The 26,639-nt window shown below is 47.7% G+C and overlaps 1 protein-coding gene and 1 pseudogene across 1 annotated transcript; one reads left to right on the forward strand and one right to left on the reverse strand.

The window, feature by feature from the left end:
• Positions 1–1,701: 1,701 nt before the first annotated feature.
• Positions 1,702–3,532, reverse strand: LOC144100696 (uncharacterized; annotated as a pseudogene).
• Positions 3,533–6,467: 2,935 nt separating this feature from the next.
• On the forward strand, positions 6,468–19,066 carry LOC144102078 (uncharacterized). Its single transcript, XM_077635362.1, has 8 exons — positions 6,468–6,604; positions 6,945–7,159; positions 11,542–11,616; positions 11,696–11,824; positions 13,205–13,330; positions 15,796–16,025; positions 17,756–17,915; positions 18,403–19,066. Exons 2-8 carry the CDS (start codon positions 6,946–6,948, stop codon positions 18,831–18,833), a joined length of 1,365 nt encoding a protein of 454 aa, XP_077491488.1. The 5' UTR covers positions 6,468–6,604; position 6,945; the 3' UTR covers positions 18,834–19,066.
• Positions 19,067–26,639: the final 7,573 nt, after the last annotated feature.

Genomic DNA, 26,639 nt, shown 5'->3' on the forward strand with positions numbered 1-26,639 from the left:
GTTAGTTCTTGCAGATAAAATCATAATTTTAAATTTTTGTCCTCTCTCAATTCATAACAATAGCAAAAAAAACTGCTAACTACCATTTATAATTGAATGGCGCATCACCACAGATCCAGTGAAAGAACCCGTCTTTTTTAACTACACATTTCTTGCAAAAATCTCTAATGATGACAGCAAATGTATCTAAATTTTTGCAACTTCCCTTTTAAAGCGTTATGATGTGTAAGTATCTTTTTTGTTTTCAGACAGCAGTAATCCATCAGATTTGTCCTTGGCATCCCTTAAAGTAGCAGCAGCTTCGAATTTTTTGCTACAAACCTGATGCTGTATGGTACTTTTATTCAGTATAAATAGCCCAAGCCTCATGTCATGAGCAGACATATATATGGTTACACAGCTAGATTATTCAATTTCTTTTTAAAGCAATATATAGTCATGTTAAATTAAAATGCTGAAAATATGATGTGTCTCGTGCTAATTAAGTGACGTAATTCAAAGACTGCATTGAAACACGTGTTTGAAGGGAGCTCCTTCCTAGAAACAGATCTACTTTCTGGTGTGGCTCGTACCAAGTGTTGATGCACTTCATCCTCAGCATATTTACAACATGGGTGAAACTGCATTTACGAAAGTTAAGTGTGCAGTTTTATAGGCTCATCTTAGCAGCCCGAAATTAAGTGGCATGAGAAAAGAGCTGCAGGGGACACAAACAATTAAGGGCGCTTATCACAGCAGATGCCACTTCACTACATAGTGACAGAAATCCATTTTTGCTGGTGGACACTAAGAAGTGGTGCACTGCTTAGAAGCAGGTCATTTCAAACTTATTATTCGATGCAACAACTTTCCGTGCCATGAAGTGACTTCCAGAGGTGAGTGAGCATCCCTTCTCTCCTATGATGTTTGAACTCTAGGTTTGTCAAGTTAAATTTCCATATTATCTTTTTTGTAATCATGTCAGTAATGCATCACTTACAAGCAGTTAAGCTGCATGCACTAGTCTTACCTAACATTTAACATAAATGCGTGTTAATTCAGCCTTGCATTCTCAATATCTTTCTTTGCCCACTACTCTGCAGTCTGTTATATACTAACAAGTTGAGAGTATACTTTTTTATTTATTTATTTAATATTTATTTATTCACGTTGCCTCACAGGCTCCAAGCATGAAGTATTGTGTGAGGGGGGGGGTTACATAAATAGGGGTAATAACAGGAGCATGAATGACACGATTATATAATGCTGATTGACTGTTACTACTCATTAAACAGGCAGGCGCTCACGGGAACAAGAGGGTTCTGGAGTTTCTGGAGGCGCAGCAACGATCCTGCCAGTAAATTTGGGTGGCCCTGAAGAGGGCCATTATAGCTTCAAAGTTGATGTTCCCCAAAAGATGAAATTCCAAGTGCTTCAATGCAGATCTAGTATGCAACGGTGGCTCAGTGGTTATGGTGCTTGGCTGCCGACTTGAAAGATTCAGATTCCATCCGGGCTGCAGCAGTCACATTTTGATGAGCATTGAATACTATAGAGGCCTTTGTGCAGTGCGATGTCAGTGCATGTTAAAGAACTGCATGGCGGTCGAAATTTCTGGACCCCTCAACTATGGCGTCTGTCATAGCCTGAGTCGCTATGGGATGTTAAGTCCCATACAACCAAATCCAAACCATGCAAAGGATGGCGATGTAGAAGTTGCTGTCTTCAGCACCAATTAACACTTCAAGCAAGATGCTGCAATCTGCAGCTATCTTAATAGAGGCACATAATCCTTCAGGCACCACAGAAATGTAAAGCCTCACTGAAGGTGAAGCAAAGGGAAAACGACATGCCCCCTCTTGTACTGAAGCTTTATACATCGAACTTTATTCTTGATGTACGAAATGGGCCAGATTTTGGTTTCTTGACCGAGAGCACTGTAGCGACGCACGTCCATCCTTGAAGAGTCAATTGGGACTCTAAAAAACTCTCTGCCATTTGGCAAGATGCCAGCTTTGGCATTGCCCCCCAGGAGATCAACAATGACTACAGCGCAGTTATCCACCAGAAAGCAGTCACCGACTTTCACGTCACCACCCACTTGTCCTGTAGAGAGCGGTGTGCACGCCCTCACCTCTGACATTCGTCGGCTGAGTTGCGCCAGAGGCTTATTTGTCGTCCGCAGTCTCTTCTTTACCTTTCCTAGGTAACTTTCAAATGGAAATGCACTGAACTCATCGACAGTGCCATGCTCCAGGCATTGCTCTGCCAAGTGTGCAAGGGTGTGCACATTGTACACGAGTTGTTTTTGTCCGTACAGTCTGCCAAATTCTTGCACAAAGTACCGCAGCAGGTCGTGAGCAAACTGGTTGAGGTCTCTGTGATGCTGAGGAGAGGCAAGTACCCTAACAGATACATGCAAATATAAAAAATGCTTATAAAGCTCATCAGGCAGGATGGATTTCAGGAGAACAGGCCCCAGGTATAGTAAAAAAGTCCTGAACTCTGTGGCCTTCCATCTGTCGAGTTCTTCGGTGCCCCTTGGTTTCCTCTGAAAGTACTTTGGAAATGCAGTTGCTGCTTCTCGCAGCTTGTCGTTGAGTGCACTCCTGTCAGCCCGGCTCAGCCTGGCAGCGTGCCCCTTGCATATTCAATTCCTAAGGAGCCGCCGCATAACCCCCAAACAGACTAAATGCATATACTCTGTAGGAAAGCATTTCACCATATCTACGTTCAGAGATGTAAATGGTGAAACACCAGTGTGATGGCGCCGATCCTCTTGCGAACGAAAAGAGGAGTCTGTTCGCTGTGGTGCATGCAGGTCAGGGAAAGTCATCCTGTTTTCCAGATAGTGCCCTTTTTGGCTGCAACGTTCACAGGCATGATAGCCTGTGTGGCCAGTGATTGCCTTCACGAAACTCCTTGCTGGAGCGTCACAGATCACGGCTTTTAAGCACACATTGACGTGCACCCCTTTCACCATCAGTCCGTTGCAACTAAGGTTGCGCACTTCATCAATGAAAGGCCTGAGGTATTCCTGGAGGCACGGAGGTTTCCCTGCACCGCAGTACGCACTGACCATAAATGGTTCAGATTTCTTGATGTTAATTACTCTGCACAGAATTGGCCAGAGTGCAGTCTGGCTACTCCTATGCAGAGGCAGCCCATCAATATTTGCGTGCAGCTCGACATTCTCAGGCGCTGGTCCTTGGCCAACAGCATGCTGAATTCCCTCAGCAAGGCCAAAATGCACAAACGAGTCGCCGTGTTCTAAATTAGCTTTCCGCTCCGTCTGCATGATGGTCCTTGCATCTTTCGGGAGCTCTACAATCCCACGCCGACGGCAGAAGTCCAGCAAATCGTTGATGCAGGCGTGCGTCAAATTGTGCTTGCTAGCTATGCTAGCTAACTCCTGCGCTGTCGAGAGATGGCGATAACAAAGCTCAGGAGACTCCTCACGAGGCTGGCCCATTTCCACGTTCTCAGCAGTAAGGCTGTTCGTGGACGAGGTCTCATCGCTTGAGTCGCACGAGGTAGCGGTATGCTCGCTAGAAAGGCTTTCAGCGCAACTCTCGTACACATAAGCCTGCTCGTTGAGCTCGCTCTGAACAGATGGCATCGACGGGTCTGCAGGTAGCGACGAAGTAGCTCGTCCGCTGCCACTAGCGCAAGCGCCGGTTGCGTAGGCTTCGCTATTCGGCCGTTTGCTTGCTCCGGACGGTAGCGGGAGTGGAGGGGCGCTGACGACGTCCAAGGCCGCTTCGCCGCCCGTTCTCTTGCTTCCGGAGGATTTCAGATGCGTAGACGGTGGCCGTCGGATACCGAGCTCTCCTAAAAGTTCCCTGTACTCTTTTTCGATGATACGGTACCTCCGCCACTTGCTCATGACCTCCGTCTCCATGCTCATGACGGAGCGCTAAAGATCAGAGTGACGAACAATCAACAAACCTAACCGCTCAGAGCTACAGTTAAAAACGAAAAGAGGCCTAACAATGAAGATACTCGCAGCGCACAAAAGCACAAACATCACAAAAAGGCGTTAACACTGTGCATAAAAAAGACCTCCGGTTGCGAATTATTCGGTATTATATTAGGTCACTATCTTTAGTAAATAAAAAAAATAGTTGAGTTATTTTTATTTTTAATTCACGGAGAAAATAAGTGGCCGCAGCGGCACGTCTTAGTAGAATGCGTCTAAAATACGGTCGTGCCGCACCTCCATATTTACCACCACTCGCTAATAACTGTTCAGTTCAGGTCATATAGCCTCCTTGACTCGCTCATCCATCCACTCCAGTGAGAGCTACACTCTACTGTAGTTGCCGGAGCAAATGTAGTCACTGTCTGTAATTTATATTTTTTTGTGATTTGTTTACAGCCTTTCTCGGCTTTGTGCCAGTGATCGATGCAGATCGAGGCTATTTTCTCTATTTAAGCGCTGATAGCTGGTAGAAAACTTGTCGTGAAATATTGTGTGGGCCTCGGGACAGACGGGGCATCAGCCCAACAGCCTTTACACAAAACTCAAGGCACAAAATGCGTGGTTCTAGCGTGGTCCTAAAGTGCGTGGGCTACCCCCACATTGACTGCTTTTCATATAATGTACTAGAATCCTTTACGTCAGGCTTTCCAATGAAGCACAGGTACTCCAAAACGGCAGCATGAGTACGGAGAAACGTACGCCGGCCTCATGTGACGCCGCTGATTATTCGTAATATAGTCCGAGGTGATGGCGGCCGTGCTAGACATCTTATCTTCCCGCATACACCTAACGGCTTGTGTGCGTCAAGTTGGCTCAGCATAGCACCTGCCTTGCGATTAATTGTGAATAAATTGGCTATACTGGAAGGCCGCTTTAATCGGTGCATTGAAAAGTAGAGAACGCTGCTACGCAGAAAGAATACATATGGAAATATACACCGATGATCAAAATTTGCCTTTTGTTGGATTTGTAATCGGTGAAATTAATTTGAGCGAATGAACAAGGGCTTCGGTGGAAGACCCCGGCCCCTGTCCGGCGAGCTTTAGCTCTACCCTACGGTAACTACGCCAATTCTTTTGCGAAAACGCTGAGTTGCGTGCAGCTACGCAGAACGACAACACCGAATGGGAGCAGCACATATGTTACATTTCAGGGCATGCGGTAGGGTTTTTTCTAGACAGCCCCGAAATATCTTCCCCTGATCAGCATCTCTGACAAACGTTTCCTGCTGGATAGGTGCCGCAGCGTTTCTTCTTTTTTTTCCTGCATTAAATGTGAGCTGAAGAGGCATTACTGCGAACCTAAAGCTTCTGAGTGACCGGCGCCGACCCGAACTCCATCGGTTTTGTCTATTGTCCATTCGGTGATTTCGTAGCAACAAAGTCAATTTATGCAATCGAATCTGACAATCGCGTGCTCAAACGAAAGTTGACGATCTGTCAGACAATACCCGGTTCTACGTGATAAATGCAAAAAATGTTGGAAAGCCGATAGACGTTCCCGCTGATGAAGTTGAAGGTCACATGACCGCGCATGTCGAGATGATGAGCCGTACGTATGGGTTCAGAAACGTTTATCGTAACCTGGACATGGTCAGTGACTTTCAAATTCATCAGTATATCATGCCTCCAGACGGACTTTCCCATTGATGTCTGAGCTGGCACTCTCTTTGTTGTCACTGCCGTCATCAAACGCAGCCGTCAAACAAATGCTCAGCTAAGTCTTAGGGCTGAGACGGGACAAAAATTCTTGGCCGGTTTAAAATCCTAGCAGCCTCCATTCCCGGCCATACCAAACTTCACGTACATGGAGGAGCGCTTGCAAAGTCTTGTTATAGATCTACATTCTATTTCGCAGGTAGGTTTTATAGTGAACGAGACCTGGCTGAACATTTGTTCGGTGGCTGCGTTTGATGACGGTAGGGACAACAAAGATAATTCCAGCTCAGACATCAATGGGAACACATATATGCTAGGGCTCGACGAAAGTTCGTCTCCATGGTCAGGCATGATACTGATGAATTTGAAGGTCACTGACCATGTACGGGCCAAACTTTTCCCCTTCGAATCAGGTCACGATGCCTGAGATCCCTCTCTAGACTACTTCCGTCTATTGTGCTATATCTTGTCTAGCCGCAACCTCAGTACTAGAGTTTGTCTTGGAATTTATTGTAGTGTATTTATTTTATTCTGTTTAGTGAAAATGTCGTGAGCTGTACCTATATGCATTGCTGAATGCATATCATTACTGAGTGAGTTTATTGTGCGATGTTTTTTGCGTGTTGGTATTTTCCCGATACTGCTATGCTTTGAGAAAAAAATAAAACACGACGTTTATGATAAACACCACATTTGCTTAATCATGAACTCGCTTGCAGGCAAGCCTTGCGCTACTTCTAATAGCATTATGTATATATACTTGCGAAAAATAGTTTAATATGGCTAAGGAGTTTTCCATGCAAAAACAAAAGTTTTTTGGCTTTATTTGGGCTACTACGGAGGCCAGCTTGGCTACCTGTGCTTGGAGCTATCTGGCAACCCTTGCTGCCCGTCCGACCGCTCCGACGGATGCCATCTCTTTCTTTGTTCGGTCGTCGCTGTGTATACATCGTGTTTTCCCGTGATCTTCAAGCCCGCCACTTGCGTAAGTATTTACGCTTTTTTGTTAGTAGCTTCTTTTGTTTCCTCATGAGCCTACTGTCATGAGTAGCAATAAGGGGAGAGGCGTCATTTGTTGCCCTGTTCTGTAATTGTACTATTTTATAGTCATGTGGGAGGCTAGCTTGCCACATGGGTTCGGACCGACATGTGCACCTTCAATTGTATGCCTTTTTCATGCACTTATTTTCTTAACGCTGCGTTGTATTGCTTCTGAGATGTGTCGCGAGACCTTCGTGCGAGAGGAACATGAGAATAGGGCGAGCGAGCTTGTGAAAAATCAGTTTACGCACTAATCTTTGTTTGCATCGCTTTACTCCTTGCAGCATGCCACCAAAACCGTTTGCGGTAGTGAAGTTCCCGATGGAGGACGACAGCTTGGCTGTCGTCCCTGTCGGGTGGCTGTCCCACGACTGGCAGCATTGCCACTGGCCGAAAAGGCGAGCCGCGGAGGTAATCCGCCTCGCTCGAGAGGAGGCGGACCCATCCGCCCCAGGGTGCGAGTGGTTCCGCTGCCCAGTCGCTGTCGTCACAACATGCAGTAAGTGGTTTTATTGCCGGGATAACGCTATGTGTGCAATTGTGAATTGTGGTGTCTAGCATCCCGAAGCGACGCATGGGCTGTGACGGGCGCTGTATTGGAGGGTCCCGGATTTTTTAACCGGCTTTAACGTGCGCCAACACTTCACAGCACACGGGCGCCTTTTGCTAGCCTGTCAAGTGACTAATCTTTTCAAAACTCGGAGGCTAATGAATGATGCACACATGCATTTGTGAGCTGATATCATTGCTTCATCTGCATCAAAAGCGATTGCCAGTCCAAATTCGCATGTGATCTCAAACACTGCAATGCCTTGTTTTATGGTGATATCCAGTTTTCCAGGTCACTGGACTCTACAGGTTTGAAAACATTTAGGACTGACTGTGCTTTGTTCTTGTCCAAGTTTATCGCTCGTGATTGAAAAGATATCTCTATCACATGGGCATTTCAATGACTTTCAAACCAATTGTCTACGACTCAGGAGATGAACACTAGTTGCTGCACAGTTAGCTGCAGCAGCAATTGAGTCAATATATGGCTTGCTCGTGACGTGACTTCTGCTCCTATCAAGCGCTGGCGGCCATGCCGCCAAACCACTCGATCCCAGACCGTCCGCCTTGCGTGGCCTGACTGCTCCTTAGATGCTTTGGATTATTTCCTTATCCTTTCAGGCGTGATGCTGCCTCCACAGGGGAATTGGCTATTCAATGCAGGCTATTACTTTGAACTTGCTGGATCGGTGCATGTGCGCTGCACAAAAAAGGTGGAAATGTGCGACAATATGCATACATACATAGTGTGGCCGGGTTACGATGCAATGATAGATGATGATGTGGTCTGAAGTGACCCACAGGGATCGTGAACTATCTAGTTTACTCTTCCAGCTTTGCGACATTAGAAAGAATGGAAACCTCAAATCATTGGAGGTACAAAAATATTTCACGAGCTGCTGGTCGAGGATCCTGTCTGCAACGAGTCTACGATACCTAAAGCTCGGCCTCAGCATGCTGTCCTTTCTGCCGTTGTTGCTGGCTGTGGCCGTGGTGATGAACCACTTTGCCTAGTGCTGTAGCCAAGGTATATGCAGTGACGCAGGGCCCAGTCTGTGTTTGGGTTGTCAAACAATTCAGATGGCTTCACTCGAAACAAAAACATTCACTTCTTCAGGGTGTAGTCCTTGCTCACCATAGCTTTGCAGACATTAAGTTCACGACCCAAACCTCTTATCTGTCACAAAGTGCACTCTGTACTCTTGTAAATTGAGACTCTTGGGGTCCAAATTGTCTTGCTTAGTCCGAGCCAGCCACAACCTGCAGCTCTTTGTGCTCTGGGATCTTGGAGTTCTTGTGCTAAGTTCATGTTAGTCTGCTTCTTCTTGTGCCTGTACCTGTCGCTATGATTGGAGCCACTGAGGATAATGCACAAAACCATAGTGAAGCTGCGGATGGACGGGAATCAACTCTGTGTGAGCAAACAGAGGCAGCGGTAAGCTAGAGGCAGTCTGGCAGTGGTTCAGCACAGCATGGCCGCCTGGCAACCGATGGGCACTGAATGCGACATGCGGGCCATGTATAATGTATTGAGACAGTGAAGCAGCACGAAACTTGGTGGTGATTTCGAAGGCCTTCAAGAGCGGCAGTGTGCGCTCTTGAATTTGGAAATCAGAGCCTTATAATTGGCGAATAATTGCTGATGTTTAAAAATATTCAGTTGAACCTTGCTGTAACGAAGGAAACCCCAAAATGTCTGTTTTAGCCGTTCCATTTTTATGGCAGTCATCGACCTTTGTTGCAAATGGATTTCATGCTAACAAGCTTATCTACTACAATGTTTTGCTAATGTGCATGAAATTTGACTCCACATTGCAGTGGCACTGTGAACTAGTCGAAGAAAGATAGGTGTACAGAATCGGGTGGTTTGCTTTGTCACTTGAAGGCTCCACTGGTACTTTCTTGCATCACTTTTGCTGTGACAATATATATTTGTAACGCTGTTCCACGAATTGCTTGAAAGTAATGAGATAGAAGAGCTGCTGATATCATTATGAAATTTTTCTGCTGCCAGCAAGCAGCACAGAGAAATCATACAAACAGGAGGATGTCTCTCTGCATTGCAACATTTGCTGCACCATGACAGTGCAGTTATCAGGAACCCAGTCTATATAATAATGTTCAATTATCGAGTGATTTCTTCTGTAGGGTTATATGCTAAACTGACGGGACCAAAATATGCTTCACTTCTAATTAACTGGAAATTCCAATTAAGCGGCTTAAAAATATCGGGAGTCAACTGTATAAATTATTTAGCGGTTTTAGGCGAATAATACGCAGTGATCTGTGTATACACTGATGTCTACCGCATCATTTGAAAGTGCGCACCAACAAGCTGTGGTGTCAGTCGATGCATGCGCATGTACCTGTTAGTTTTAAGTAAGCAAAAGCATTGGGCGCACAAGACAGGGGCAGCTTTGAAACCAAAATTACTGCACGTGGTTGGTGATCAGTCATTAAAAGCCTTACAAAAAATTAACACAGATTTTGTCTTTTATACACAGATAGCTTAGTGTGTCACCAGTGTGCGTTGCGGGAGCTTTCAACACACACAAGTGCCTGCCTCATGCCCTAATTTAAGTAGATCAACTGAATATGTCAGCCTTGCCAACGCTTGCCTGTTTCTTGCAGAGCCCACATGAGAACGGCTAGCTGTCTTCCCACAGGCCTAATCGCCTGCATGTAGTCATAATGACCAGGCAGTGGAAAGCTTCTGTGAAATGTAGAATTGGCAATGGGGAAAGTAAAAATGCAGTATTCTGTACTAATGGGAGGCTTCAGTGCCAATGTTGGCAAAAAGCAGGCTGGAGACCAGGCAGTAGATGAATATGGCATTGGCACTAGGAATAGCAGAAGGTAGGTATTGAGTTCGCTGAACGCAATAACTTGAGAATCATGAATACTTTCTTCAGAAAACGGAAGAGCCGAAAGTGGACATCGAAAAGCCCTAACGAGGAGACTAAAAATAAAATTGACTTCAAACTGTGTTCTAACCCTGGCATTGTGCAGCATGTGGAAGTAATCAGAAAGGTGTGATGCAGTGACCACAGATTGGTAAGGTCTCAAATTAGTCTGGACTTGAAGAGGGAACGGAAAAGACTAGTAAAGAAGTCCATCAACAAATTAGCGGTAAGAGGGGAGGTAGAATAATTCAGGATTTCGCTACAGAACACATATTCAGCTTTAACCGAGGAAGACAACCTCAGTGTAGACGCAGTGAACAATAAAATTTCAGAGATATTACCGAGTGCAGTGAAGAAGTAGTTCAGGGGGAGGAGTGCAGGGAAGAAGTTCTTTACCAGTAAACTATCCAAGCAGATGAAAGATTTGATTAAGACATGAGAAAGTGTGAAAGCCTCCAACCCAACAGACAAGATAGAACTGGCAGAGCTATCAAAGCTGATCAACAGGCGTAAAGTATACGACATAAGGAAGTATAATATGGAGAAAATCGAGCATTCTTAAAGAACTGTGGCAGCCTGGAAGCAGTGACAAGAAGATTAGGCGTAGGCAGAGATCAGATATATAGGCGCTTAGGGACAATTAAGGGGGCAATGTCATTACTAATATGGACAAGTTTGTCAAAGTAGCAGAGCAGTTCTATACTGACCTATACATTATTCAGAGTAGTGAGGACAATGAGATTGGCAGTAGAGAAGAGCAATCAAACGTTCTGCCAGTAACGAAGACCGAGGTTAAGAAAGCTTTAGAAGCTATGAAAAAGGGGAAAGCAGCTGCGTAGGACGCGGTAACTACAGATTTGTTGAAGGATGGTGGGGCTATTGTGCTAGAAAAACTGGCCACCCTGTATAAGCAGTGCCTCTTGGCATCGACGGTACCGCAGTGAAACTGCCCACATTCAGGGCCACTGCACAGAATGCCTCCACGACAAAGTAGTCCGTTGTTAAAAGTTCTTTCAGCGCAAGCTAGAAGCTAATCACAGGAAAAACTTATAAGGTCTGTATTCTAGAATTTTGGTGCCTGGCTGGTTTCATAATTCAATATAGTTGCATTATCGTTTACCACCTTCCAGCCTAGCAGGAAATAAACCACATATGCAGCAAAGGCCACTGATGCTACCACAGAGGCTGTGTGCTTGCTACCAAGGTCACATGATAATCTACATCCCTTCCCTACATTTCCTTTCATAGCCCACAGGCTGCTTCAAGATGCCTACTGTAAAGTGTTTGTGTTTGCAATAGCCAGGAATTATTGCATTAAAAGTAATATCCAGGAATTGTTGCATTAAATGTTTGCCTTATTTTCATGTGAAGCAGCAATTTTAGTGTGGACTGCACTTGAGTTGGGTGTTTGATCTCTAACCTTTTGCAGGATCATACAAGAATGCAGAGAAAAAAGCTAAGAAATATGAGATGAGCTCTGCAGTGGAAAGCTCTGCAATTTCTGGTAAGTGGAAAATCCTAAATTTTTAAACATTAGTAAAAATAATGCATATTCAAAATATGCACGCATTTTTCTGTTTTAGGCAATGAAGGTCCGGATGGGCCTGACGTCCGGCTGCCATCGCCACCACCCCGGCTGCCATCGCCACCACCCCGGCTCCCGTCGCCACCACCCCAGCTGCCATCGCCACCCCGGCTGATATCACCACCCTGTAAGCCTTTATCTGTGTTTAGCCTTTAGATTTGCATTGTTTCAGTTATGGCTTAGTGAATTTATGGTAATATCACATAGGAGAAAGGGGGGACACCCACCCTCTAGCCGTGCCTGCTTTTTATTGATCGCAAAAAATGCATATGGGTGACTCATGAATTTGAGCTCAATTAAGACCCTGTTGCAAAACTGCATTAAGTCTGCTTTCCTGCATAGCAAAAACCCCTTTACCACAGAGTCCATGCGAGTCCTTGAAAACCTTTCAAGAGGGAGAAGTTATTTTCAAGGGCTGAAGAACAATTTGAGGTGAAGGCAACGGAACAGATTCTTTCAGTTGTCAACACGTGTGCCCTATCCTTAGACGATGTCATGGCCAGTTGATACAGTGTTAGGTGGTAGCTTTAGAGATCACTTCTTGGTTTTTATCGTTGTTACAATGTTCTTTTTGGTGCCTTTAAAATCACCAGTCACACCTGTGTAGGCATGCGCTGTACCCTCAGAAGACCGAAGCATGCGGTGATTGATGTCAGACGTTCTTTCTGAGAAAAATGTACCCGGGCGTTGTTTACGGCGTCCCGTGTTCCGAATGTGACAGTGTCTACATTGGCGAGACTGGCAATTTTAAAAGGCACCTAAAAAAACATTGCAACGATAGGTTTGCCGAGAAGAGCAATTGTAGTGAGGTACTGTAAAAATTGAGTCATGAAGTTTATCATTTCATTGTTTTCAAGCAAAGGATGGAAGGTAGAATATAGTTTTTGTACTGAAAATTTAAAAGTGCACAGAAGACAGGGACAAGAGGACTGGATGGGACAAACGCTGCTCACAACTGGGTTTATAAGAAATATTTTTCATTAACAGCCCACCTGTGAAGTCATAGTCAGCATTGACTTGCACAATGTAACTGCCAAAGGCAGGAGAGAATTTTAAAATTGTAATTCATCAGAATGTAATCAATTGCCAGCAGAATAAGCAAGGCTAATCCCACCTGTAGCATGCAACTCAACTCTGCGGTCCTCTCATTCAAGTTGTTCTTGTGCTTTCAAATTTGCAGCATGATACCAGCTGGGGCAGCATACAGCTTCGTTAAGGCTTTTTGTGTTTTTGAGGGTCCGCCAGAATAAAGGAGCAGTTTAAATTACTAAATCTGGTAGAATGAGATGACACCCTGAACAAGCATGGTCTTAATGAATGGGAGCTCATAAATGCTTAATGCTAATTCTGTACGAGGCAGTTACGGTGTATATATATGTATCCTTTCAGCAGAAGTGCTGATGTAGCATTTTGGCATTATCTGTGTAGCATTACCTGTTTTATACTGAGTAATTTTTCCGTTCTTCCTGCATCAACACTAATGCTTCATGTTCGTGTCCAACTTCAGCCCTGCTTAGCAGCCACTCAATGGAGGCGGCCACACCAGCTGGTGCAAATTGCACTGCGGGCTGCCCGGCTGGTTCGGCCTCCACTGCAGGTGACCTTGAGGATGTGGAGGAAGCAACTAGCGATCGTAAGGCTTTTCGCTTTCTTTACTTGTATATGAAGAGCCTGAAAAGACGAGAATGCAGTGAGAGGATAGGATGAGAATCTATTTTTTTGAAGTATGAGCCTAAACAGGCCTTGGTAGAAGTTCTGTTTTGCCTTAAAGGAGACCTAGTTGGTGGATATTTCAAAACGTGTGCTTTGAAAATGACCACTGTTTGTATAAATATGCCTGCTGCAAGTAATTCTTAATAGAAGTACTGAACCTAAGCGGTGATAAAATTTGCTACTTGACACTTCCACAGCTCTATCTCATTCCTACTAACTAGTTGCAGTGTGTTTTCCCGGCGAGTAGCAGTTTGTTTCCTTTAATTTCTTTTTTTGGTTCTGGATTGTGGTTTTGGTTCTGTTATTGTTGTTTCCCTTGGCCTATGCCACTAGAAAGCCACAACCTTTTAAAGACGGACCAATAGAAATAAAACAAACATTACAGATTGTGGCTCAGGACTGCAAAGTGGTCACTGTACTCTATACAGTTTCTCTAGTTTTTGTGCATATATTTTTTATGTGCCCAGCCTGCTGTGCTTTCTCACTACCACTGGCAGCTGTTGTCACAATGGAAGAATACACTTATGGCTGTTTCCATCCTTGCCATGATGTGACGGCAATCAAAATGGCAACCAAGCTGAATAGAAAACTGGTGGTACATAGAAGGAACAGTATTCAGAGCAGCAATTTTTAACTAAGGCATTGTCAGTGCATGGTGCATTTTTGATATATAGATCTGCAAGGGATAGAGCAGCTGTGCCTTGTGGTGGAATCAATGGCAATTTAGTAGCTTAATGCAGAGCATGTTGACGCCCAGTGTTGGTTTACATTACCATCATCGATGCTGCAGTCCCACAGGGTGTTAATTGTTCTGACGTCCAGTGAAATCTTCCACAGCAGTTCATCATCCTGCAGAATCTCGCACTTCACAAACAACCTCACCATGACATCGTGTAGAACAGCCACAAATATGTTCCCTCGAGGCATCCACCACATTTGCATTACCCGTCCTGATATGTCAAACTTGCGGCCAGGTGCGCAGTTGTTCTCTGAAGGATGACAGCCATCTTGAACATATTCGTGAAGAAGCACCGAATGCTTAAGGGGCATTCACTCTTGGACACTCGGCGGAGAGAGCAAGCGAAATCCTCTGCCACCGAAAAAGCTGCATCGTTCACACTTCCCAACCACCTCGTCTGCGCTCATCGTCTGTGTGTCGTCTGCTCAAGGCGTACACAGATATGGCAAGAGGTTAATCCTTGCTGTCTACGTACAATAACTGTATGCACGCTTACTTACGCTAAATGCAGCTATTTTGCCAGACGTTACGCCATTTCTAGCATTGTCGCTTTTAAATACATAAGATTAGCCTAGTGGTGCCATCTGGTGGTTACTCTCAAGCCTTTTTAAAAAAGGAAAGGATCGTCACCTAAAATAAAAAAAGAACACATTTATCACTCACACTTTTTTTATGGGTGAGATGAGACAAAGCGAAAGAGCGCTGGCGCTTTTATGGGCATTGAACGCGCTCAAACAGGCAGTAACAGCGACGAATTCAGTCCCAAACGAGGCGTCCCGCACCGAAGGGCGTCGCCATGTTTGTTGCCGAACTTCGTACTCTCCTTCCTATTGGCTGACGGGATTCGGCGGATTTTTTTCCGGTGGCAGAATTCGGTCGGTCCTGGACCGATCAGGCTTACCGCTTGGTATTTCGGCGCAATCTCTGCCGCGGCAGCGGATTCCGCTCGTTCTCTCTGCCGAATGTCCACCAAGTGTGAACGCGCCATTACTTGGCCCTGAGCACAATTGATGAAGCACCGCATTACAAACTGGTAAAATATGTAGCCAGGAGACATTACATGCAGCAATCAGCCACAGAGAAACTGTGTGCGTGGCATCAGCTCTTTTGTCAGCTGCAGAAGAACCAACAACAGAGTGAGCTGGTCATCAGTGAAGAACCAAAAACAGCGCTCGCCCATCTTCTAGTCTGTCTTTATGGCGCTGTTTTTAGGTTTTCATCAGGTACCGGCACTCCCTGCAAGCGTTGCTGTTCTGAGTGGCAGTTCCACTGCAATTGGAACAGTGCCCCTTTCATCAACTATCAACACTCCCAAGAGTGCTGAGCATACAGCTAAAAGTAGAAAGGAAAACGAAAAATCGTTCTCAAGAACCATGCAGAAAATTCTGGGCAGAGCTGTGGAGCAAACATAAAATTTCATTTACCGCATCATCCCTGATGCTAGTTTGTCTCCCCTTTATTTATGGTGCCATGCTCTGATTTTCGATTGCAAGCCAACACCCGCATTTCGGATTTTCAAATTTGAAAACAATAGGTCGACTTGCAAGCGTGTAAATGCAGTATATTGCTCATATTGCGTCCTTGAGGTGTAAATATATACATCTGCTGTGAAAGCCTGCCCTCACTGGAAACCTTGCTCGTTTCAGCGACAATGCTCAAGGTGCTGCGGCTGCTGCTAGAAATACGGCAGCAGCAGCGGGAAATCCTGCAGAGGGTGAGCCGGCTGGAGCAAGCTCGGCAAGAGCCGAGGACACGGTCGCCGTCTCCTCCTGTGAGCTCCCTCCCGCCACTGTGCCCTCAGCTGCCAGCCTTCAGTATTGAAGATTTTGAGGCGGCAGAAGCTGCTGTCAGAGATGACAGAGTAGCAGCTGCCCTGGTAATTTAATTTTTCATTCAATGTTTTATTACAGTAGTCTGTTGGGTGCTTAATGTATATAGTTGAGATATTTATTGAAAAATCTGATCCCCAGAAGTAGATGCTTGCCATGCCTAAGCCATAATCATGCTGTTCTTGTATAAGTTTTCAGCTAATATAGTGGGAATGGATGAATTTTGAAAAGTCCGCACATAGTAGGGTTACTGTGACATTGTTAATAGTCTGTTTTATTACAACTGAAAATTCCGGAAGCAGTCGCGCCCACTTATACCGAACATGACAGTTGCATAGATTACTTTATACTAAGTCTAATTCCTGTATTACAGTGAAAAATCCAAACTCTCGTACAGAATTAACATTTGTTTCTTTTTTATTCGAAATAAGTGCCTTAATTGTTTTTGCTTCTTCTACATTCGAAAGGAATGCATTGTTTCTGTTCCTTCTAAAATCGGATTGAACGTTTCTTCAAAATAGACCCTATTTATTGCACTTTATAAGCTCCCAAGCGCAGCCGTGTGCTCCTTATCAAGATCCTTGGCTATAAGCGGACTGCAGGCACTATGCAATTAATCCCCATTGCCGCTTTTACGGCAGCTAGTGGTAGGTCAGGCCTGTTGTCATTAGCTTCCTACTAGTTCAGTGCTTGTAGTTCACATGGCATATTCGTTTAAAAGCATCAACTATAGGGTTCATGACCTCTGCAACAAAGCACACAAGATGGTACAAAGGAAAGAAATTAACACGGACAGCACAGCTGTATCGGGGTATATAGCACAATTTCAGCTGATGGAAAAGGTGCGAAGGAAACAGGGCGAGAATTAACAAGAGTAATTAACATTTTGATTAGTAATTATATGCTGTCATTGACATATAGCACATTCTTGGCCACATGAGCAAGTTCTTCACTGATACTGATGGGGTACTAAGGCAAGGTTTACCTGCCTGGATATATGAGGGTGCAACTCTGATGATTCAGACGAAAATCTCTGTTACCTTGAAGTTTGAATTACAGAGTACTGTATCTGTGCTGCTAACAATGCTTTCAAGAGATATTTTAAGGCTGTCTTGATTTATTTAATCACAGGACTATGTTATGCTCTACTATACTATTTGTGGCACATTCCATCAAAGTATTGAGCCTCATGAAGCTAGTGTAGTGTAATGTTAAGTCTATTTTTTGGTATGTATTTTGTTCACAAAGTTTGGCTGAGTTAAGGTGGCACACAAATTATTTTAATTATTGGTTTGAGACGATTGACTGGGAGTGCTGTTTCGGAGCTAATTTTTTACATTATTCGTTGTTTTCCAATTAGGGAGACAGCTTTGATCAGTCTTTTGCCTGGCTATTGCTTTTTATGCCTTTCATTAATTGAAGTGCAGTACTCCACTCCAACCAGGACAGTTTCAAGAACCATAGATGCTAATTTTAGTTGCATATTTTCCCTGTAGTGATGCATAAGACATGAATCACCGTGGAGTATTCCCTTACGAGTGCTAAACAATTTAATATTGAACTTCTTGATGCTGTTACGGTGGTCAAAATGTAAGAAGTGTTTCACATGAGGTGTACAAAAAACACTATAATTGCTGCTGTGTTGTAGCAGGTATACTACGATTACTTTCGAAGTCACACCGTTGTCTTTGCTATTGCGTTCTACAAGTTAAGTGGTTATAGAATGTGATTTTTCATGTGAAATAACCGTTGGGCAACTGCAAATTTTTCCTTTCAGAAGAAGCAGCTTCTCCGCCTAGGCGGAAACAATTTAAAGGAGGTGGCGGCGAATGTCATGGGTGCTGTGATGGGGGTGGCTGTGCAGAGACTATTCAGCCTGCGGGGGAGGAAAGGAAAACGGCCATTCGTTGGCACAAAGCTGTGCAGGGTGGCAACAGGTATACCTGATTTTGAATTGCTGTAGCTTTTAATTTAGAAATATTGAGATTCCTGCTTTTAAACATGTACAAGTTTTTCCAAGCTATTTTCTTGCTGTATCTTACTGTAATTTTTTATAACAGCTGATGAATATTCTGTTGCTGTGTTTATGTGATTAGTTTGGGGGTCTTAGTCATAAAACTCCATAAAGAAGCAGCAGATGCCCTCAATCAAACCAATCATTTCCATTTGTCATATTGTAATCCGTTGTCATGAACTTCCCTGCAATGGCCACTTTGACGTTGACTGCAGTGCCTTCATGATAGCTCATTTTTTTTGCATTTCACTACTGTACAGTACTTGTGTTGTTTGTTGGGATACCTTGCGTGTCAGTAACGTGTGGTTTTTCTGTGTCAAATCATGAACTTGGATTTCCATATGCTTGCAGGAAGTGTATCGTTTTAAAAGTTGCATTTCTTGGTCTTAATGCACACTCACCTTGCACAGATGCCATCTGCGAGAGGCAGGGTGTCGACATCCTGGCAGCACAGGGTTTTATTGGCAGGTGGCTGCCCGGTGCGTGCGACCGAGGGGGCGGCCGAAAGAGGCGCTATGCCCAAGCTTTAGAGCCTCCTGAGTCTCACGCTCAAGCGCCACCTGCTAACCCCTGTGCTGGGTCAGCACCCTGCCCAGGCGCGCCCTCAGCCTCCTGCCCTGCAACCCCTCCAGGCATGGCCATCCTGTCCCACTCAGGGGTCCACCCAAGCTCTGCCCCCCCACAGCCTCCTCCTCACGCCCAGCCACCCTCCACCCAAGCTCTGCCCCTTCCCCTGCCCCCCCCACAGCCTCCTCGTCACGCCCAGCCACCCCACGTAGCACCCTTGCCACATGGGTTATTGCCCCACGGGCACATGAGAAATAAAAAAACATTTTTCTGAAATTCCTGTTTGCTTGTTTCATTTGGTAGCTGCTGGACATTAAGTAAAAAATGTGCATGAAATATTGTTTGCAAATCAAAATACATATGCAATGAAAATACTGCATGCAGTTTTGAAATTTTAATGGGAGTTCGAACCAATTGCATATATATACAGCTAGAAGTCGCACGGTATTGAAAGCCACGGACGGGACCTCTAAATGCATGCGATAATTCTGCACTGGTCTCGGAAAATAATGGAAATGCCTAGAGGTAGCCAAGATATGCCGGTATCCGAAAGGCCACTATTCGGCCATATTGGGGCCACTATTCGGCCATATTGGAGCCACTATTCGGCCATACTGGAGCCATATTGGGCCCTATATTGGCAGTGATGTTTGGGCCATTCTTGGCATTCAGATTGGCTGAACATCGGCCCAATCTTGGCGGGAATGTTGGGCCATGCTTGGAAAGAGTTGCGATTTGCCTAAATGCCAATGAAGGGCCGATATTCGCGCCAATTTTCGCCAATGATATGCCAACGGTGGCCCGATATTGGCGTGCTGCTTGGGCAGCGCACATCACAGGTGCCCCTATTAGCGCTCCACCTCTAACGAAAGCGTCACGTGCGTGCAGAGTGCTGAGGGTGAATTTTGAAATCCGGCGGTTTTATTGCTCACTACCACCGCACATTAAACGCGCCCCTATTAGCGTTCCACCTCTATCGGAAGCGTGGCGTGCGTCCGGTGATCTGACGGTGAATTTTGAAAGCCGGCGGTTTTTAAAGCTCGCTACCAGCGCACATCGCACGTGCCCCTATTAGCGTTCCACCTCTAACGAAAGCGTCACGTGCGTCCGGAGTGCTGACGGTCATTTGTGAAAGCAGGCGGTTTTAAAGCTCGCTGCCACGGCACATCACACGCGCCCCTATTAGCGTTCCACCTCTAACGGAAGCGTGGCGTGCGTCCGGTGTTCTGACGGTGAATTTTGAAAGCCGGCGGTTTTTGAAGCTCGCTACCACCGCACATCACAGGTGCCCCTATTAGCGCTCCACCTCAAACGAAAGCGTCACGTGCGTCCGGAGTGCTGACGGTGATTTTTGAAAGCCGGCGGTTTTAAAGCTCGCTAACACGGCACATCTCACGCGCCCCTATTAGCGTTCCACCTCTAACGGAAGCGTCGCGTGCGTCCGGTGCTCTGACGGTGAATTTTGAAAGCCGGTGGATTTTAAAGCTCGCTACCAGCGCACATCGCACGTGCCCCTATTAGCGTTCCACCTCTAACGAAAGCGTCACGTGCGTCCGGAGTGCTGACGGTCATTTGTGAAAGCAGGCGGTTTTAAAGCTCGCTGCCACGGCACATCACACGCGCCCCTATTAGCGTTCCACCTCTAACGGAAGCGTGGCGTGCGTCCGGTGTTCTGACGGTGAATTTTGAAAGCCGACGGTTTTTAAAGCTCGCTACCACCGCACATCACAGGTGCCCCTATTAGCGCTCCACCTCTAACGAAAGCGTCACGTGCGTCCGGAGTGCTGACGGTGATTTTTGAGAGCCGGCGGTTGTAAACTCGCTACCACGGCACATCACACGCGCCCCTATTAGCGTTCCACCTCTAACGGAAGCGTCGCGTGCGTCCGGAGTTCTGACGGTGATATATGAAAGCTGGCGGGTTTAAAGCTCGATACCACGGCACACCACACGCGCCCCTACAAGTGTTCCACCTCAAATGAAAGCTGGGCGTGCGTCCGGAGGGCTGACGGTGAATTTTGAAAACTGGCGGTTTTAAAACTCGCTACCACCGCACATCACAGGTGCCCCTATTAGCGCTCCACCTCTAACGAAAGCGTCACGTGCGTCCCGAGTGCTGACGGTGGTTTTTGAAAGCCGGCGGTTTTAAAGCTCGCTGCCACGGCACATCACAGGCGCCCGTATTAGCGTTCCACCTCTAACGGAAGCGTGGCGTGCGTCCGCTGTTCTGACGGTGAGTTGTGAAAGCCGGCGATTTTATAGCTCGCTACCACCGCACATCACAGGTGCCCCTATTAGCGCTCCACCTCTAACTAAAGCGTCACGTGCGTCCGGAGTGCTGACGGTGATTTTTGAAAGCCAGCGGTTTTAAAGCTCGCTACCACCGCACATCACAGGTGCCCCTATTAGCGCTCCACCTCTAACGAAAGCGTCACGTGCGTCCGGAGTGCTGACAGTGATTTTTGAAAGCCGGCGGATTTAAAGCTCGCTACCACGGCACATCACACGCGCCCCTATTAGCGTTCCACCTCTAACGGAAGCGTGGCGTGCGTCCGGTGTTCTGACGGTGAATTTTGAAAGCCGGCGGTTTTTGAAGCTCGCTACCACCGCACATCACAGGTGCCCCTATTAGCCCTCCACCTCTAACTAAAGCGTCACGTGCGTCCGGAGTGCTGACGGTGATTTTTGAAAGCTGGCGGTTCTAAAGCTCGCTACCACGGCACATCACACGCGCCCCTATTATCGTTCCACCTCTAACGGAAGCGTCGCGTGCGTCTGGTGTTCTGAGGGTGATTTTTGAAAGCCGGCGGTTTTAAAAGCGCCCTACCACCGCACATTAGAGGTGCCCCTATTAGCGCTCCACCTCTAACGAAAGCGTCACGTGCGTCCGGAGTGCTGACGGTGATTTTTGAAAGCCGGCGGTTTTAAAGCTCGCTACCACGGCACATCACAGGTGCCCCTATTAGCGCTCCACGTCTAACGAAAGCGTCACGTGCGTCCGGAGTGCTGAGGGCGATTTTTGAAAGCCGGCGGTTTTAAAGCTCGCTGCCACGGTACATCACACGCGCCCCTATTAGCGTTCCACCTCTAACGAAAGCATGGCGAGCGTCCGCTGTTCTAACGGTGAATTTTGAAAGCCGGCGTTTTTTAAAGCTCGCTACCACCGCACATCACAGGTGCGCCTATTAGCGCTCCACCTCTAACTAAAGCGTCACGTGCGTCCGGAGTGCTGACGGTGATGTTTGAAAGCCTGCGGTTTTAAAGCTCGCTACCACGGCACATCACACGCGCTCCTATTAGCGTTCCACCTTTAACGGAAGCGTCGCGTGCGTCCGGTGTTTGACGGTGAATTTTGAAAGCCGGCGGTTTTAAAGCTCGCTACCACGGCACATCACACGCGCTCCTATTAGCGTTCCACCTTTAAAGGAAGGGTCGTGTGCGTCCGGTGTTCTGACGGTGAATTTTGAAAGCCGGCGGTTTTAAAAGCGCCCTTCAACCGCACATCACAGCTGCCCCTATTAGCGCTCCACCTCTAACGAAAGCGTCACGTGCGTCCGGAGTGCTGACGGTGAGTTTTGAAAGCAGGCGGTTTTAAAGCTCACTACCACGGCACATCACACGCGCCCCTATTAGCGTCCCACCTCTAACAGAAGCGTCGCGTGCGTCCGGTGTTCTGACGGTGAATTTTGAAAGCCGGCGGTTTTGAAAGCTCGCTACCACCGCACATCACAGGTGCCCCTATTAGCGCTCCACCTCTATCGAAAGCGTCACGTGCGTCCGGAGTGCTGACAGTGATTTTTGAAAGCCGGCGGTTTTAAAGCTCGCTACCAGGGCACATCACGCGCGCCCCTATTAGCGTTCAACCTCTAACGAAAGCGTGACGTGCGTCCGGAGTGCTGACGGTGTTTTTTGAAAGCCGGCGGTTTTAAAGCTCGCTACAACGGCACATCACACGCGCCCCTATTAGCGTTCCACCTCTAACGGAAGCGTCGCGCGCGTCCGGAGTGCTGACGGTGAATTTTGAAAACCGGCGGTTTCTAAAGCTCGTTACCAGCGCACATCATAGGTGCCCCTATTAGCGCTCCACCTCTAACGAAAGCGTCACGTGCGTGCAGAGTGCTGAGGGTGAATTTTGAAATCCGGCGGTTTTAATGCTCACCACCACCGCACAATAAACGCGCCCCTATTAGCGTTCCACCTCTATCGGAAGCGTGGCGTGCGTCCGGTGATCTGACGGTGAATTTTGAAAGCCGGCGGTTTTTAAAGCTCTCTACCCCCGCACATCACAGGTGCCCCTATTAGCACTCACACCTCTAACGAAAGCGTCACGTGCGTCCGGAGTGCTGACGGTGATTTTTGAAAGCCGGCGGTTTTAAAGCTCGCTACCACGGCACATCACACGCGCCCCTATTAGCGTTCCACCTCTAACGGAAGCGTCGCGTGCGTCTGGTGTTCTGAGGGTGATTTTTGAAAGCCGGCGGTTTTAAAAGCGCCCTACCAACGCACATTAGAGGTGCCCCTATTAGCGCTCCACCTCTAACGAAAGCGTCACGTGCGTCCGGAGTGCTGACGGTGATTTTTGAAAGCCGGCGGTTTTAAAGCTCGCTACCACGGCACATCACACGCGCCCCTATTAGCGTTCCACCTCTAACGGAAGCGTCGCGTGCGTCTGGAGTGCTGACGGTGATTTTTGAAAGCCGGCGGTTTTAAAGCTCGCTACCACGGTACATCACACGCGCCCCTATTAGCGTTCCACCTCTAACGGAAGCGTCGCGTGCGTCCGGTGTTCTGACGGTGAATTTTGAAAGCCGGCGGTTTTTAAAGCTCGCTACCACCGCACATCACAGGTGCCCCTATTAGCGCTCCACGTCTAACGAAAGCGTCACGTGCGTCCGGAGTGCTGAGGGCGATTTTTGAAAGCCGGCGGTTTTAAAGCTCGCTGCCACGGTACATCACACGCGCCCCTATTAGCGTTCCACCTCTAACGAAAGCATGGCGAGCGTCCGCTGTTCTAACGGTGAATTTTGAAAGCCGGCGTTTTTTAAAGCTCGCTACCACCGCACATCACAGGTGCGCCTATTAGCGCTCCACCTCTAACTAAAGCGTCACGTGCGTCCGGAGTGCTGACGGTGATGTTTGAAAGCCTGCGGTTTTAAAGCTCGCTACCACGGCACATCACACGCGCTCCTATTAGCGTTCCACCTTTAAAGGAAGGGTCGTGTGCGTCCGGTGTTCTGACGGTGAATTTTGAAAGCCGGCGGTTTTAAAAGCGCCCTACAACCGCACATCACAGGTGCCCCTATTAGCGCTACACCTCTAACGAAAGCGTCACGTGCGTCCGGAGTGCTGACGGTGAGTTTTGAAAGCAGGCGGTTTTAAAGCTCGCTACCACGGCACATCACACGCGCCCCTATTAGCGTCCCACCTCTAACAGAAGCGTCGCGTGCGTCCGGTGTTCTGACGGTGAATTTTGAAAGCCGGCGGTTTTGAAAGCTTGCTACCACCGCACATCACAGGTGCCCCTATTAGCGCTCCACCTCTATCGAAAGCGTCACGTGCGTCCGGAGTGCTGACAGTGATTTTTGAAAGCCGGCGGTTTTAAAGCTCGCTACCAGGGCACATCACACGCGCCCCTATTAGCGTTCCACCTCTAACGGAAGCGTCGCGTGCGTCCGGTGTTCTGACGGTGAATTTTGAAAGCCGGCGGTTTTTAAAGCTCGCTACCACCGCACATCACAGGTGCCCCTATTAGCACTCACACCTCTAACGAAAGCGTCACGTGCGTCCGGAGTGCTGACGGTGATTTTTGAAAGCCGGCGGTTTTAAAGCTCGCTACCACGGCACATCACACGCGCCCCTATTAGCGTTCCACCTCTAACGGAAGCGTCGCGTGCGTCTGGTGTTCTGAGGGTGATTTTTGAAAGCCGGCGGTTTTAAAAGCGCCCTACCACCGCACATTAGAGGTGCCCCTATTAGCGCTCCACCTCTAACGAAAGCGTCACGTGCGTCCGGAGTGCTGACGGTGATTTTTGAAAGCCGGCGGTTTTAAAGCTCGCTACAACGGCACATCACACGCGCCCCTATTAGCGTTCCACCTCTAACGGAAGCGTCGCGTGCGTCTGGAGTGCTGACGGTGATTTTTGAAAGCCGGCGGTTTTAAAGCTCGCTACCACGGTACATCACACGCGCCCCTATTAGCGTTCCACCTCTAACGGAAGCGTCGCGTGCGTCCGGTGTTCTGACGGTGAATTTTGAAAGCCGGCGGTTTTTAAAGCTCGCTACCACCGCACATCACAGGTGCCCCTATTAGCGCTCCACGTCTAACGAAAGCGTCACGTGCGTCCGGAGTGCTGAGGGCGATTTTTGAAAGCCGGCGGTTTTAAAGCTCGCTACCACGGTACATCACACGCGCCCCTATTAGCGTTCCACCTCTAACGGAAGCGTCGCGTGCGTCCGGTGTTCTGACGGTGAATTTTGAAAGCCGGCGGTTTTTAAAGCTCGCTACCACCGCACATCACAGGTGCCCCTATTAGCGCTCCACGTCTAACGAAAGCGTCACGTGCGTCCGGAGTGCTGAGGGCGATTTTTGAAAGCCGGCGGTTTTAAAGCTCGCTGCCACGGTACATCACACGCGCCCCTATTAGCGTTCCACCTCTAACGAAAGCATGGCGAGCGTCCGCTGTTCTAACGGTGAATTTTGAAAGCCGGCGTTTTTTAAAGCTCGCTACCACCGCACATCACAGGTGCGCCTATTAGCGCTCCACCTCTAACTAAAGCGTCACGTGCGTCCGGAGTGCTGACGGTGATGTTGGAAAGCCTGCGGTTTTAAAGCTCGCTACCACGGCACATCACACGCGCTCCTATTAGCGTTCCACCTTTAACGGAAGCGTCGCGTGCGTCCGGTGTTTGACGGTGAATTTTGAAAGCCGGCGGTTTTAAAAGCGCCCTACCACCGCACATCAGAGGTGCCCCTATTAGAGCTCCACCTCTAACGAAAGCGTCACGTGCGTCCGTAGTGCTGACGGTGATTTTTGAAAGCCGGCGGTTTTAAAGCTCGCTACCACGGCACATCACACGCGCTCCTATTAGCGTTCCACCTTTAAAGGAAGGGTCGTGTGCGTCCGGTGTTCTGACGGTGAATTTTGAAAGCCGGCGGTTTTAAAAGCGCCCTACAACCGCACATCACAGGTGCCCCTATTAGCGCTCCACCTCTAAGAAAGCGTCACGTGCGTCCGGAGTGCTGACGGTGAGTTTTGAAAGCAGGCGGTTTTAAAGCTCGCTACCACGGCACATCACACGCGCCCCTATTAGCGTCCCACCTCTAACAGAAGCGTCGCGTGCGTCCGGTGTTCTGACGGTGAATTTTGAAAGCCGGCGGTTTTGAAAGCTTGCTACCACCGCACATCACAGGTGCCCCTATTAGCGCTCCACCTCTATCGAAAGCGTCACGTGCGTCCGGAGTGCTGACAGTGATTTTTGAAAGCCGGCGGTTTTAAAGCTCGCTACCAGGGCACATCACGCGCGCCCCTATTAGCGTTCCACCTCTAACGAAAGCGTCACGTGCGTCCGGAGTGCTGACGGTGTTTTTTGAAAGCCGGCGGTTTTAAAGCTCGCTACAACGGCACATCACACGCGCCCCTATTAGCGTTCCACCTCTAACGGAAGCGTCGCGTGCGTCCGGAGTGCTGACGGTGAATTTTGAAAACCGACGGTTTCTAAAGCTCGTTACCAGCGCACATCACAGGTGCCCCTATTAGCGCTGCACCTCTAACGAAAGCGTCACGTGCGTGCAGAGTGCTGAGGGTGAATTTTGAAATCCGGCGGTTTTAATGCTCACCACCACCGCACATTAAACGCGCCCCTATTAGCGTTCCACCTCTATCGGAAGCGTGGCGTGCGTCCGGTGATCTGACGGTGAATTTTGAAAGCCGGCGGTTTTTAAAGCTCTCTACCCCCGCACATCACAGGTGCCCCTATTAGCGCTCCACCTCTAACGAAAGCGTCACGTGCGTCCGGAGTGCTGACGGTGATTTTTGAAAGCAGGGGGTTTTAAAGCTCGCTTCCACGGCACATCACACGC

Source organism: Amblyomma americanum, chromosome 8 (assembly GCF_052857255.1).
Source record: "Amblyomma americanum isolate KBUSLIRL-KWMA chromosome 8, ASM5285725v1, whole genome shotgun sequence".
NCBI classification, from domain to species: Eukaryota; Metazoa; Arthropoda; class Arachnida; order Ixodida; family Ixodidae; genus Amblyomma; species Amblyomma americanum.

What these genes read in the sequence shown, in the direction of transcription:
- LOC144102078 (XM_077635362.1), top strand. Translation starts at nt 6,946, where the DNA reads ATGCCACCAAAACCGTTTGCGGTAGTGAAGTTCCCGATGGAGGACGAC. An exon ending in GGAGGAAGCAACTAGCGATC is followed by an intron (nt 13,331 to 15,795) that starts GTAAGGCTTTTC and finishes TGCTCGTTTCAG; the next exon opens with CGACAATGCTCAAGGTGCTG. An exon ending in GCTGTGCAGGGTGGCAACAG is followed by an intron (nt 17,916 to 18,402) that starts GTATACCTGATT and finishes CACCTTGCACAG; the next exon opens with ATGCCATCTGCGAGAGGCAG.